This window comes from Rhea pennata, chromosome 18 (genome assembly GCF_028389875.1).
Source record: "Rhea pennata isolate bPtePen1 chromosome 18, bPtePen1.pri, whole genome shotgun sequence".
Lineage (NCBI taxonomy): Eukaryota > Metazoa > Chordata > Aves > Rheiformes > Rheidae > Rhea > Rhea pennata.
This window is the reverse complement of record NC_084680.1, coordinates 2,182,251-2,197,348: the sequence shown is the minus strand read 5'-3', so window position 1 is coordinate 2,197,348 and position 15,098 is coordinate 2,182,251. Positions and strand designations below refer to the sequence as shown.

At 40.3% G+C, this 15,098-nt stretch overlaps 1 protein-coding gene across 2 annotated transcripts in view; it reads left to right on the top strand.

Annotated features, from left to right (window-relative positions):
• Positions 1 to 15,098, top strand: part of MAN1B1 (mannosidase alpha class 1B member 1) — a 30,511-nt gene that overhangs the window by 11,852 nt on the left and 3,561 nt on the right. Inside the window, exons 9-13 of one of the 2 annotated variants that reach the window (XR_009960264.1) lie at positions 780 to 970; positions 4,402 to 4,522; positions 7,454 to 7,651; positions 8,003 to 8,134; positions 9,016 to 11,183. Coding sequence is in view for 1 of the 2 variants with exons in the window: in XM_062591151.1 (XP_062447135.1) it covers positions 780 to 970; positions 4,402 to 4,522; positions 7,454 to 7,651; positions 8,003 to 8,134; positions 9,016 to 9,219 (846 nt within the window). In the remaining variant the exon portion in view is untranslated. Of the gene's footprint in view, positions 1 to 779; positions 971 to 4,401; positions 4,523 to 7,453; positions 7,652 to 8,002; positions 8,135 to 9,015; positions 15,032 to 15,098 lie in introns of those variants that run through there. The other variant, XM_062591151.1, reaches the window with a different exon arrangement.

The following is a 15,098-nucleotide window of genomic DNA, read 5'->3' as shown; positions in this document are numbered from 1 at the left end:
TAGTAATATTTGATATTAGTTCCCCCCCCCCCCAAAAAAAAATATCTGAGCTAAACAAGGGCTGTTAAACTGCATCTTGCTTAATGTTGTTAGAATTCTTTGAATTTTCTGGATGCCCTTTTGTAAATCATAAGAATAAAACCAGGGTATTTGGTTTTATTTGGCAGGGTATTGCTGCCCCAAGCCCTCCAAGGAACTTAACTAAAATGCAAAATCACTAGATTTGAGCCTTATAGAAGGTTCCATTAGAAGGGAAAACTAGTTGAAACAAGGGTAATTCCAGAGAACAAGAATAATTTTCGCTGTCCTTTTCATTTAGCAATGTTTTCTTTATTGTTTGAAACTGTTTCCAAGGCTTATGTTTAAAAGAGGTGCAGTTATTTAAAGAAACTGTAACTACAGCATGGTTCATGGAGTTGTTCTTTTCAGCTGTATTCCTAGCTTGCAAATATCAATAAATACGGATGATTGTCCATGGCATAGTACTAGCTTTAGAGTAGACTTACAGCACTTACTGAAGAATATATATGAGCTTTGGCTGAGGGGAGGAAATGGTTACAAATATCTCAGAGCACTTAAATGTGCCCAGAGCATTGTATTTTGAGGGTCAGGAAGCTTGAAATCCTGAATTTAATATATGATATGAGTTGAACTTGATATCCCTCATGCTAATTTGAGGAAGAATAGTTAACAATTTGTTGTTGGCCTGAAGTTACTAGTCACTGTTATGTGTATCATTTATATATGTAATTTACATTCACTATTTTTTTTCCTTGTAGAAAGCTGTAGATGAGGTGATGAAGCATGTTCACACCCTCTCAGGGAAAAATGATGGACTAGTGCCTATGTTCATAAACACCAATAGTGGGCAGTTCACTCATCTGGGTGTCTATACTCTGGGAGCTAGAGCTGACAGCTACTATGAATATTTGCTGAAGCAGTGGATTCAGGGTGGGAAAAAAGAAAATGAGTAAGTTCTTTCCACTCTTTGTATTAATATGAGAATGACGCAAGCTAGGAAGCTTTCTGTTATACTTTGCTACTTAAAGAATAATAAGCTTGTAGCCAATATTCCACTAAAGATATCTTGTAGTTTTTAACAGCAAGCTAGGTAAAAAAGAGAATCTGCGTCTTTTTGATGTAAGAGCAAAGAGTTTAGTTTCAAAACTTTGCAGAAAACATCAGTGCATCAGGTGTGAGGAGGATTACAGACAATAGAAGGAAGTTAGGTCCTTGCAGATGTGGAGCATACATACACTAACTTTGGAAATACCAGCGATACTTTGTTTCGTCAATGGTGTCTAATTCCTCCTTCCCCTGCCCTCCAGGGGGTGGTTGAAGAAAGGAGGATCCTACTAGATGGTTGAGGTGGGAGAGTAGTCTCTTCACATATGTTAGAAGAAATAAGTCTTAAGTTTGATATCCATGCAAACTTTGCTTTAGAATCATAGAATCATTAAGGTTGGAAGGGACCTCTAGAGATCATCTAGTCCAGCCTCCCTGCTCAAGCAGGGTCATCTAGAGCATGTTAGACAGGGTTGCATCCAGGTGGGCCTTGAATATCTCCAGAGAAGGAGACGCCACAACCTCTCTGGGCAACCTGTACCAGTGCTTATTCACTCTGCCTCACGTTCAGGCAGAACTTCCTGTGGTTCAATTTCTGCCCATTGCCTCTTGTCCTGTCACATGGGACTACTGAAAAGAGTTTAGCCCCATCCCCTTGACACCTTCCCTTCAGATACTTATTCACATTGACAAGATCCCCCCCTCAGTCTTCTCTTTCCCAGGCTGAACAGGCCAAGCTCTCGCAGCCGGTCCTCTCTGGGCAGATACTCCAGCTCTCTGATCATCTTTGCAGCCCTACGCTGGACTCTATCCACTAGCTCCATGTCTCTCTTGTACTGGGGAGTCCAGAACTGGATGTAGTACTCGAGATGTGGCCTCACCAGGGCTGAGTAGAGCAGCAGGATCACCTCCCTCGACCTGCTGGCAACACTCTTCCTAGTGCACTCCAGGATTCCATTGGCCTTCCTGGTCACAAGGGCACATTGCTGGCTCATAGTCAACTTGTTGTCCACCAGCACTCCCAGGTCCTTCCCTGCAGAGCTGCTCTCCAGAAGGTCAGCCCCCAGCTTGTACTGGTACCTAGGGTTATCTTTCCTGAGGTGCAGGACTCTGCACTTGCCCTTGTTGAACCTCATGAGGTTCCTCTCCACCCAACTCTCCAGCCTGTCCAGGTCTCTCTGGATGGCAGCACAGCCCTCAGCTGTATCAGTCACTCCTCCCAGCTTGGTATCATCAGCAAACTTACTGACGAGGCACTCTGTCCCCTCATCCAGGTCATTGACGAAAAAGTTGAACAGGATGGGACCCAATACTGAGCCCTGGGGAACTCCACTAGACACAGGCCTCCAACTGGACTCTGAGCCACTGCTGACAACCCTCTGAGCTCTGCCTTTCACCTGGTTCTCAACCTACCACACAGTCCACTTGTCTAACCCACACTTCCTGAGCTTATGTAGGAGGATGTTATGGGAGACAATGTCAAAAGCCTTGCTGAAGTCAAGGTATACAATGTCCACTGATCTTCCCTCATCCACCCCACCAGTTATGCAATCATAGAAAGCTCTCAGGTTGGTTAAGCAGGATTTCCCCTTGGTGAATCCATGCTGACTACTCCTGGTCACCTTCTTTTCCTCCATGTGTCTGGAGATGGCATCCAGAATGAGCTGTTCCATCTCCTTTCCAGGGATGGAGGTGAGGCTGACCGGCCTATAGTTGCCTGGGTCCTCCTTCTTGCCCTTTTTGAAGACTGGAGTGACAATGGCTTTCGTCCAGCCCTCAGGCACCTCTCCAGTTCTCCATGACTTTTCAAAGATGATGGAGAATGGCTTGGCAACAACATCTGCCAGCTCCCTCAGTACCCGTGGGTGCATCCCATCTGGGCCCATGGATTTGTGGATGTCAAGCCTGCCCAGAAGGTCTCTAATCCTATCCTCCTCAATCAAAGGCGTCTTCCTTTCTCCAGGCTCTCTCTCTTGTCTCCAGGCTCTGGGATTCCTGAGGGCTGCCCTTAAGAGTGAAGACTGGAGCTAAGAAGGCATTCAGTAATTCTGCCTTCTCTGTCGCCTTTGTCACCAGGGCCTCGCCCCATTCAGCAGTGGGCCCACATTTTCCCTAGTCCTCCTCTTGCTGCTGATGTATTTGAAGAAGCCCTTCCTGTTGTCCTTGACATCCCTTTCCAGACTCAATTCTGACAGGGCCTTAGCCTTCCTCTCCTCATCTCTATGTACTCTGGCTGTGTTCTTATAATTCTGCCAAGTAGCCTGTCCCCTCTTCCACATTCTGTGTATTTTCTTCTTCTGTCTGAATTTGGCCAAGAACTCCTTGCTCGCCCATGCAGGCCTCCTGCCCCTTTTGCTGCGCTGCTTTCTCCTTGGAATTCACTGCTCTTGAGCCTGGAGGAAGTGATGTTTGAATACTAGCCAGCTCTCCCAGACCCCCCTTCTGTCTAGGGCATTAACCCATGAGATTCTTCCAATTAGGTCTCTGAAGAGCCCAAAATCCGCTCTCCTGACGTCCAGGGTTGCAATCCTGCTTAGCTGGGGCAGGTTTAGCTCAGTTGGTTAGAGCATGGTGCTGCTAATGCCAAGGTCGTGGGTTCAATCCCCATAGAGGGCTATGTTGAGGGTTAGACTAGATGATCTCCAGAGGTCCCTTGCAACCTTACCATTCTATGAAAGAGAAACAGGCTTTAACTAAACAAAAGAGAAAGCAAGTACTACAATGTCAATCTTTATACGTTGTTACTTAGCTTCTTTAGATCTGTTATGTTTCTCTTATATATACTGGATAAGTGGAAGGGAGTGTTTGGAAGGATCAGAGGAACTGGAGATGTCTTATAGCAGGAAAGGAAGATTTTTCTTCAAAACAAGGCCAAAAGAATCCCAACTAGTTTTCATCCTTATTCACTAATTCTGTTGGACTTTTTTTTTGCTGAGGGGTTTAATGTACATGGAGTGTCAACATGCCTCTGTGAGATATTTCATTATATCAGCAGATGCTTCTCTACAAAGCAAGTTTGTATTGCTGCTTTTGCCATGCTGTACTTTGACTGTAAACTGAGAACCATTGTTTGTGAGACCATAAATCATGGCTTTTTGTCAACAGCAAACGGACTTATTCAACAGGGTTTTCTCACACCACAATACTTGCATGGTAGCTATAATTAATTCCCAGTTAATGGTGACTTCGAACTTTGTCAGTTTTTTTTATTTAATTAAATGCCATCCTTTAGGCTGAAAGAATAGTCTTCTAAAGGGTTGCATTGAACATCAGCCATGGTTAAACGTATTCTGAATGTGTGTATTTGAGGTAACTGGGAATGATTTTAATTCACAGACTGTTGGAAGACTATGTGAGAGCCATAGAAGGAGTGAAAAAGCATCTTCTTCAGAGGTCGCAACCTAAGAAGCTTACCTTTGTAGGAGAGCTTGCTCATGGCCATTTCAGTGCCAAGATGGTAAGAAGCACACCTGCATTATTTAAAGTGAATAAATAAATAAAAGGACACTCCCCACACCCACCCCTAATACAACCCTTGGCAGCTGTTGGGCTGTCGCTCGCTGAGCAAAGCAAATCAAGGGCTTTGCCATGCTGCTAGAATGTGACTAGCAACAGCTTTTGAGGTTGCACCGCATACATGTGGTGTACTAAAGAGAAACTGAAGTGTATGTGGCAGGGGGAGGATTACTGCAGGTCTTTGGGCTGGTATAGACCTGTTATAAAAAGAAACCTGGACTATAACCTGTATAATGGCAGTATTGAGTAACTAGTTTGCAGATATTGGTCACTTCTGCAGAGCAGAAGCCTTCTCTTTGGCTTAGATTTCCTTCTCTGAGTCACTCTAGAAACTCCATTTTATGTTCCTGCAGTAGTGAACTTTTTGATGCTGGGTTGGTTTGGGGTTTTTTTGTTGCTTTTTTCCCCCTTCAGTCATACAATTACTGCGTCTTGAAACTGATGAGACAGTGCATATTTTATTTATTATTTGTGTTTTCCATAAATCAAAAATATGTGGTTGTTTTCACACCTGGCTTCTCATATTTACCTTCAAAAGAGCCAGTGGCCTAGTATTGTGTACTGGGTGTAAAAATCTGAGAATTTTGGATGGTAGTATCCGTTCAGGACACTTGATTCTCTTCCTGCATTTAGGGTTAGTGAATGAAATACCACGTTGTTGACTGTAGGAAAATTTTTGAGCTTAACTCTGGTCTTAATCTTTGTATTCATTCTCTGTAAAATGTGCTGTAAGATTTTTTTTTCCCCCTTCAGTTAAAGATCTTAGGCAAGTAAAATATTGTGTATAGGTGGTGGTGTGGGATTGTTTTTGTTGTTTGTTTTGTAAGTGATGTATTATTAATGTACGTATGCATGAACTTGCACATACTTTTTTCAAATCCTGCACTGAACTTCAGTGAATTCCTTGACTTACCTGGTCTCTGGGTTTTTTTTTTTTTTTTTGTTTTGTTTTTTTTTTTGTTTTACCAAATGTTCAGCATGTGCTTCTAGCATCTGCATTTCCTAAAGCTCTCCCAGCCTGCAATTAGTGAGACCAGAGTATGAGTTTTGGTTAGAGAGGGCTTCCCCTACCTCAAAATCTGACAAGATGGGTTTCGTTCAGAATTCATTGACTTGGCTGTAGGTTTCTGCATGAGTCAATACGCTTGCTTTTGTCCCAGGGAGCCAGAGATTTGATATTTCCTCAATTGTCTTTGCATAAAAGGCTTGACAGGTATAAAACCCAAGCTGACTGAAAAAGTGAAGGATGTTAGTCTGTTATCTTTATATTCGCCCTCTTCACCCTCAACCATTTTCTGTAGGATTGGACAGGATGTTAAGAGGTTAATACAGATGCTGTTTGTGTACTGGAGTTTTTTCACTGTATTTTTGAGTAATGAGAGCTGAGCTTTCATTTTGAATGGTAAGAATTATTTAAAATTCTATACATAACACTAATGCATAATTCTTATATTCATAACACCAGTGATGCGTTAGCCACTGAAAGAGCACAATAAATCTTGTGTTGCAAATTGAATTTAACTGAAGTTGAATTTGGGGCATTTTGTATAATGCCATTCTCAGATGTGTTCATGAACTGACTGACAGTTGAATTCTTGGAAATGTGACTAAATTCATCTTGGTTGTTTACAAATATTGCACAGTTCTTTTAGTGATACTGTTCCCCATGTCCTTTGAACACACTGTTTACCATGTAAAAGCGAAGAAAGAAATGTCGCTGTAGTCCTTTCACAGCTGCTGCTTTGTGTTAGGATTGTAAACATGAATACAGTGCACCATACCATCCTCAGATACCTCTTTGTGTGTGTGTGTTATGTGAGAGCCAAAAATGTTTTGCTCAGAGTTTGGTGGCTTTGGCGCCCTGCTAGAAGAGAATAATTATTGAAGAGCTAGTGGTAAAAATGGGAGCCAGCTGTATCGCAGATCCTATACAAGAACAGTTTTCTTGTAGCTTTGATGCCCTGTAGATGAAAGGGTAATAGCTCTTTATTATCCTGAACAAATTGCAAGAAAGGAGCAAACTTTCAGGCAGAAATAGGCTTGAACACTTGTCATTATTTTTCAGTTGTATCAGTGGGTAAGCTAAAAGCTGTTTTCTCTCTCCAAATATTGTCTTTCATTGCTCTCTGAAACAATCATCTTAGCACTACTGTAAAACTCCTTCAGTGGACCTCTCCCCCTTTCCCTTTGTTTTCTGTGGTTAGCTCTGATCTCCCTGTGGGGTCACCTCAGATTTCAGTTTTAAAATACTGAAACTTGAGAAATACATTTCTTATGTCCATGGCTATTTTAACTTTCCTTATCATTTTCCTTTCTGTTTTGTTCTGGGTGTCATGGCTTAAGTATTCCGAATCACCAAACATTTTACTATCATCACAGATATTTTTCTGAGAACACTCAGTCTTTGAAATCTGCTAGAATCCGTTTTAAATGCTGTCTCAAATTACTTTCTTTTTACACATTAGATTTGCAAGAGTATTTGTGTTTCCTTTTTAAGTTTAGATGATGATCAGTTTGTCCCTGACTTGATTGCTTGAGTGTCACTGACTTTGTTGCTTGTATTGAGAAACTTTAAGATGATTTTTTTTCATAAAGTGTTATTAAAAGAACACTTCTGGTAAATCAAAAGATTCTTTCTTTCCCCTACCTGAAACCTTTCTTGATTTCAATAATTTCTCATAGTTATAAAAAAGCAAGGATAGTCTTGTGCCTCTTTCAAATTTGTGAAGTCTCTGCCTGCATTAGATCGGTTTCTTAAAAATTTACCCTTGGGATGTTGGTACCTGAAATTTAACAATACACGATCTATATTATAATATTAATTTACTTTGATTTGTTTATTTTTTCCAGTAAGAGTTGTCTTATCTTGCAGGATCATTTGGTTTGCTTTTTGCCTGGTACTTTGGCACTCGGAGCTCACAATGGATTGACTGCCGATCATATGAAATTAGCTGAAGCCTTGATTGAAACCTGTTACCAGATGTATGTGCAAGTAGAGACAGGCCTGAGTCCTGAGATCGTACACTTCAATATTCATGCACAAAAGGGTCACAAAGACGTGGAAATCAAGGTGAACGGCTAGTTGACCTGAACCATAATTTGATGTCTATTTGTGTTGGTTGGTTCTGTACTTTATTCAGCTGTTGAAACACTCAGCAGGACATCAGTGATGCTCTCTATGCTTACTGAACAGCTTTGCAAGTGTACCCTAGTGTGTGTGTGTGTGAGGGGAGTTTGGTTTGGTTTTTAAATGACCACTGTCATGTACTTAGAAGCTGAATTACCCCTAATAAATCGTTTGGGCTATATGGAGATGGGAAGTACCAGTCTGATCACACTATCTTTCTCTTCGCGTATGTATTGTAAGAAACACTCTATCTGAATTATTCTTGGCTTTTTTGTATGTTTTCCCCTCTTGCAGCCTGCAGATAGACATAACTTGCTGCGACCAGAAACTGTGGAAAGCCTTTTTTATATGTACAGATTCACCGGAGATAAGAAATACCAAGACTGGGGCTGGGAAATCTTGCAAAACTTCAATAAGTATACACGGGTAAGGTCAGCCCATAATGACCTTATTTTTTCAGGACTGTATAAGATTTCTGTCTTTACCAAGAACTTCAGAAATTTGCTGTCTTTAAAGAGTCATCAAATATCCTGTGGGGAGATTCTTAAGAACCAAAAAATTCAGTTCATGCTGTTTCTTAAAGTTTATGCTATGCTAAATATTTAGTACATCAAGGGAAAGAACTTGCATGGATTAAAAAGTAAAATGAAAACACTATACAGACTATCAAAATGTCTCTGTCTTTTTGCTTGCTCTTAGAATCTCTGCTGTCATCTTTTTAGGATTCAAAAGTTGAGAGGGATCTGGCTGGATTGATAACACTTTGAGGTTACAAACCCCCCCCCCCCCCCGCCCCCGCTCCCCCAAAATAGCATTAATGCTTCAATAGATCTAGAGGGCTTTTTGTATTCATTCTGAATAGAGTGATCATGGAGAGATTCCTCTGAAGTGCTGTCGAAGAAGTGTGGTCCAGATGCTAGTGGTCATTTAATATACATGATCTGCTCTTAAAAGAATAGGTGTGGTACTCTGGCTAACTCTAATATAGAAATTATGGTATTTGCTTCCTATACGTTTCTTCAGAAATTTCTGTGGGATGTTTTTTGTGACACTTCTTTTGTGACACATTGAGCATAAATGTCCATTTATGCTCAATTTTGTTCTAGTGGTTTGTATGGTAATGTGTTTTAAAGTCTACTTTTTTCGTAACTGAAGTTTTATATATAAATGAAAAATAAGTCCTTAGCAGATTAAGTAATTCTGCTTCTTAGTGCTTACTTTCATTTCTTAATTTACATTCAGATGTTCTTGGAGAAAACAATTTCTTTCAGGTTATAGAAACATACATTTTCTTCTTCTTTACGCAGGTTCCTACAGGCGGTTATACTTCCATTAACAACGTCCAAAATCCCAGTAATCCAGAGCCACGAGATAAGATGGAGAGCTTCTTCCTTGGGGAAACGCTCAAATACATGTTTTTGCTGTTTTCAGATGACATAGACTTAATCAACCTTGACAAATACGTATTTAACACAGAAGCTCATCCACTCCCAATTTGGATGCCAGCATAGACTTGGTGTCACTAGACCTTCCAATCGTGGCATGTTGATCTTGAAGTCACTTTGCTTTTCAGGGTTTGAAGAGAGATGCTGTGTTTGCACCTTTCTTGGTTTAAAACGAACAAACAAAACCTTCGGGAAAACATCTCTGGTTTAGAGAAGTTTCATCAGTCTTAAATCTAACCCCTGTGCTGTAGTTCGGGGATGGACAAACTGTGCCATACTAAGCTGCTTTGCCTGGTATTGATTATTAGAATTGAAAAAATTATCATAATGTGGACCATGACATTCACTGGGCTCTGGTGAACCAGAACTCACTTGTCAGTCTTACTAAATTATAATTAAATATCAGGAATGCAGCAAGCTGTCTTAGAAGCACAGGATTGTCACTGAAGAGAAGGAATAAACCTAAAGATTTCTGGTTTATTCTGGGCATGCTGAAACACTTGGTTTATAGCACCACTCCTTTGTAAGAACCTGTAGTGTTTCAGATGGCAGGTGGAATAACCAATGAATGCCACCATTGTCCCAGGTAAGAGTGAAGGTATCAGTGTTGTTACTGATACTGTGATCTCATTCCAGACTGTTGAGCTATGCTGCATTATGGTAGCGGAAGAAAGATGCAGCAAAGCACCTGTCATACAATATCTTAATTTTTTAAAGCACTTTGAACAATCTGTTCAAGCTGTGGCTGAAATGAATGATGGAAAGTTAAGTAGAAAATTTGCTGCTGGTTTGGCTCAAAGTGGTATATAATTTTGTAGAGGTATTACAGTTTTTTTAACTTATCTGCAGGAATGCAGGAGACAATGTGAAACAAGTGAAACTACACGTGTTTTATATATTATTTGCATCAGTTAGACTCAGGTATTCTGACTGAAAGCTGCTTTGTGAGTTGGGCACTGGGAAAGCTTGTGAGCACATTAGGTATAGTTCCAGCTCAACTTCCTTCATCCCTTCCTGTCCAGATCTTGCATATTAATGTGTTTGCTGGCCCAAAACTGGCTTACAATTGTACAGTGATTTTTTTTTTTTTAACTGAGGAGAAATTTGCAATTCTTATTTTTTCTTAGCACTACCTTAGGTGGAAGTATTTTCATCAGTAGTATTATGACAGTTCCTAGTCCCAGTAGATTTACTGAAGTTTATTTAGTTGCTTGAAGGGAAAGCAGACCACATGTTTGCTTATAAAAGGATCTTACTAGAGCCCTGGGGTCTTTCATTTTTACATGTGCAAATAGGTTTTAAACCATAAATTGTGAAATTAGCTTTCTAAAGTGCATCTCCTTTTGGTTTTGTAGCTCCTTGAACAGGTCTGTATTCAGAAATAAGTTCTCAAAAATGTGCTTTCTCATATTTTTAAAGAGCTTGTTCTCACCAGAATATCCTTCCTCCTCATATTTTTGGGAGACACTGGAAGTTAGATGCAGGTGCATGACAGTGAGAATGAAGTACAGTCCCCTATAAATCTGGGCCAATGAAACAAAAATAATATAAATCTGACAATGACAGTTAATTTTCCAGTTGTGTGTATTTTACAGTATCTGTAACCTTTGTGTTGTTAAGTAAGCTACATCTCTATTTGTTTTATGCTGATCAATCCTGTTTGCTGGAGTCAGAATTTACCCTTTGGACCACTACTTAAGTCTTTTAAGGAATAATTGTCATTCCATTTACTAATGATGGCGTATGGAAATTGAGAATTTTTACACACTATTTAAGTTTGCCATTCTCTGACATCAAAGGGACTCTGGATTTTACAGAGTGTTAATGTTCTTTCAGTTCAGACACCACAAGTAACCATGGAAATAGCTGAAGCTCCTCACTTAAGTGTGCAGTGTAATCTACTAGTCACAGCCTGAACAACTGATTTGTTACTAAGGCTTTTGTTTTCTTTGACATAACAGGAAAGAAGCAATATGCTGTTGAAATGTAGGAGGAAACACCTTTGGTGCTTTCTCAACTCTGTGGAGCAGGTATGAGTTCCTGTGGAGCTGAGCTTTGGCTAAAAGCTTACGGGTTAAAATGAGAGCTTATTGGGAGAGGGGCAGTGGGAAGAGAAAAAAACAACTCGGTGAGACTGCCTTGCCTCTGCTCACTTTTGCTGTTTTGCTGCTTTGGCCTTGTGCCTTCAATTGAAGCTAGCATTGAACCCCTAATTGCTGATTTTGCTATGCGATACAAGAATTCTGGATTGTGTTGGTGTGTCACCTATGTGACAGCCCTACTAAATGGGAATAGAGAATTCTTAGCGTATGAAATACATTTAAAAGTGCTTGCCAGAAATCTTCTACTGTTGAAGTCCTACGTTAGTCTTAAAAATTATTCAGCTCTACAGATGGCACTGTGGAGTCTGTTGTAGCTCCCTTTTGTCTTGTGCTTGGCTTGAGAGTAAAAAGACTTGGAATTAATTCATCAGAATGAGTAAAAGGGAAGAAAAAAATCTTCACTTCCCAAATTCAGTTTTTGTCTTCTACCTGAGCCGGCTGGTCTGACTGATTTCTTCTTCCCCTAATTCATCTTAGCAAACTGAATTCTCTTTGCAAAATACAGTTGTACTGTCCCCATCTTTTATATTTGAAATTATTATTATTCAACTCTCTGCTTAGTTTTGAAAACAAATGATTTTCAGACTCCTGCATCACATGTGAAATGCCAAGAACCTAAACGATCTGATAAAAGCTCACCACCTTCTTCCTGTTCTTCTGCAAAGTCACTTTAATTACTAATATATTTTTACTTTCTTAACATGTTGTCAGCTTAGCCTGTGAAATTCATGCCGTATCTCAGTTCCACTGTGCATCTCTCACCAGCCTAACAGAACCTTTGCACATCTCTGAAAAGTTTTCCTTCAGGTACTCTGTGGTTCTTTGAACCAAAGCCTTAACTTCAGGGTGTGTGATCCATCTCGATATTTCAACATACTCGTACACTTCTGATGCTTAAATCATTGAATGCTGTGGAAAGGCCATGTCTTCATCCATTGATCCTGTCCTTCTGCACAGTGAGCTGCCTTGGTTTCTCTCCAGGAGCTTGAGTGCCTTGCCTAATGTTTTTAAAAAACCCATCTGCTACACTGTTCATTTATACTTTCATTCCGCAACAGCATAGTCACAGCTATAGAGTACCCCACAGCTGTAGAGCTTGGAAACCTCACACTCTAGAGTTTGTCAGAGCTCAGAAAGAAAAAAATACATACCTTTTTGCTCACAGTTAATTGGGGAGATGGATGGAAGCACATCTAAGCATCTAATCTCTTGAGAACTGCAGCCTTGCTCCCAGTCTTCAAAACTGGGAGTTTTTCAGGGTTCTTATGGGGGCTGCTCCATGCTTCACACGAGTGTCTGTTAGCAAATAATGGTGAAAATCTTGCTAAGTTCAAATACTGCTGTGTTCACTCCTTCAAGGTAGAAAGCCAGCTGTGTTTCCAATTCTATTTCCATATCATACTGCTGTGATGAGGGGTTGCAGACAGGACAGTTTATTGCACCTAATATGTTAAACAATGCTGTGCTTTTCTCCTGCCCTTTAAAACTACAGTTACTTGCTTCAGCTGTGCTCTCCCAGAAATAATCCTGCAGGCAAAGCAGCTTCTTATTTCCAATGTCACACTCAAAATTGTCAGCATGACATGACAGGTTAGCTCTGTGCTGCTGTCTGGCAAGGTTGTTGCTGCAGTGGAATTTAGAGTTTCCTGTTTTTGTTTTGTTTTTGGTGTCCCCCTCCCCCTGGAGCATTAGAAGTTATTGGCAAATTCAAAGTCTAGATGCCTCAGCTTTCACCAAAACCCAAACATGTTCTATTGAAATTGATGCCTTCAGCTTGCCAGGGAAACTTGCAGATTCTCACATTCTGTTTCAAGCTCTCTTCGAAAGGTATACGACCAGAGAGAGTTTTTACTGTTTTGTGCAACGTTCCTATCTTGGCCTTACACTCTCTGTGCTGGTACATGATGATTAATATATGCCTCTTCTCAACAAAGTTGCTATGGATCTAAAATCCTCATGTGGGCCTCATCGATGGATGGTGCTCTGTATCACTTATTGCCTGCTTACATTCCACCTTCAGTCATCAGCACTGTTTTTCAAGACTTACAAGAACTGTGACTGTTCTGGTTGGGTTCTTCTCCCCAGCTCACAGAGCACCCCACAACCAGCACTTTCTGCTTAGATGCTGTTCCTCCTTGTCCAAGGTTTCAGAGCTGTTTGTGGAAGCTTGCTACATTTGCTTCAAACATCTCCAGCAGTTTCTGATGTACCTATTTGTAATTATTTTCAGCATCACTTATCTTTCATCTGCATGCAAGTCTTAGACTTTGAAGTCCCTGTATATCTTTGCTTATCCCTTTTGCCATAGCATCCAAAAGCCTTTAGTATTCATCCTTCTATACAAGTAAAACACTTAATTTGTGTTTCTTAGACTACACTGATTCCTTTGTGTAATATCTGGAAGAAGAGAATAACAGATCTGTAGATCTTCCTAGTTATAATAGGATTGAAAAACCCTCTGGAAGGTCAAAAGACACCTAGGCGTCTGTTCACTCAAAGGCACAAAACAAGCCACTGTCCAAAGGTGGTAACTTGCAGAATACTTTCTAACTGGGGTGCTTTAATGCACTGTAAATCTCAGGCACATTCTCACTGAGTTGGTTTAATTGGGAACCTGCTTGCCAGGAGCTAAGGATGTTAGAACGGCAATATAAACAAGAAGCAATCGTTTTTGTCTGCAGATATCTCCACTGTCATCTTTTCCTCCTGGCGTGCTGGTCCTGAATAATTACTATAGGATAGCAGATCTCAAGTCAGAAAAGTCTTGATTTTAGCACCTCAGTCAGGTTGCAAGGGGGAAGATAAGCCATAGTTGCAACACACCTGAAGTCTGACATTTGGGATAAACAAAAGGGAGACTTCAGCTCTTGGAAGTGTCCAGGTTTTCCTACAGCATGAATGGAGAAGATTCAAGTCTTACTGAGGATTGTAGTTCCATTAACAGTCTTAAAATAGTTCTACTTTCTGGGGGGTGTGGTTTGACTAATTGGGTCTTTTGCTCTTTGTAAATACCTGAAAAATCTGAATAATGGACCTTATCTGTTCCTACCCAGTGGGGGGAGAGACTTTTGCTAGTGTGTGCTTAAGAACAGGGGAGGGGGAAGTGGGTTTTATGCAAAAAAAAAAAAAAAAAAAAAAAAAAAAAAACAAAAAACAAAAAACAAACAAAAAAGCTTTTGTCAGCCTCTGAATATTGTGAAATAACAGCAGTGACTGACAGGAGTAGCTTTGGGAACCAATTGTACTGTGATAGCAGGAAGGACATAGCAGTGCAAACACTTAACAAAAAGTCTTATTTTTAAGCAATGTAAGAGAAGTCAAAGCAATGCTGTGACTTATCCTGTATAAGTGATGTTAGCCTTTGACCTGCGGGGCTTCCTCCTACCCCATATAAATCATTGTAAATTGATCAACTAAGACATTCAGTTGATTACTGTGTTGTAGTATTTTTGCGGTTATGCTAATATTTATTGTTACACAGTAATTCTAGTAGGTAAGAATCCACTTCTTAATGTGCAAAGATGAATTTATTACACCTTCAAAGGTGAGAACTATCCTTTTTATTATTATTATCTTCTTTGGTTATGCTACCAAGCCATGAAATTATATCTCACACTTTAATAAACTTGTAATTTATTTTAAAAAGATTTGAAGATGTCTTAATTAGAAGTGCACCTTACTGGTACCTGCCATTCAGCTCCTGAGTGGAGGCACAGCAGTACATGCTGGCATTATTTTGTGTGAATCACTTACCCACATGACCTCTCTTGTGTGACTGATCAGTACTGAGAAGATGATAAAAGCAATGAGTGAGAGGCTGATGGTCTTTTTGCGTATAACTGG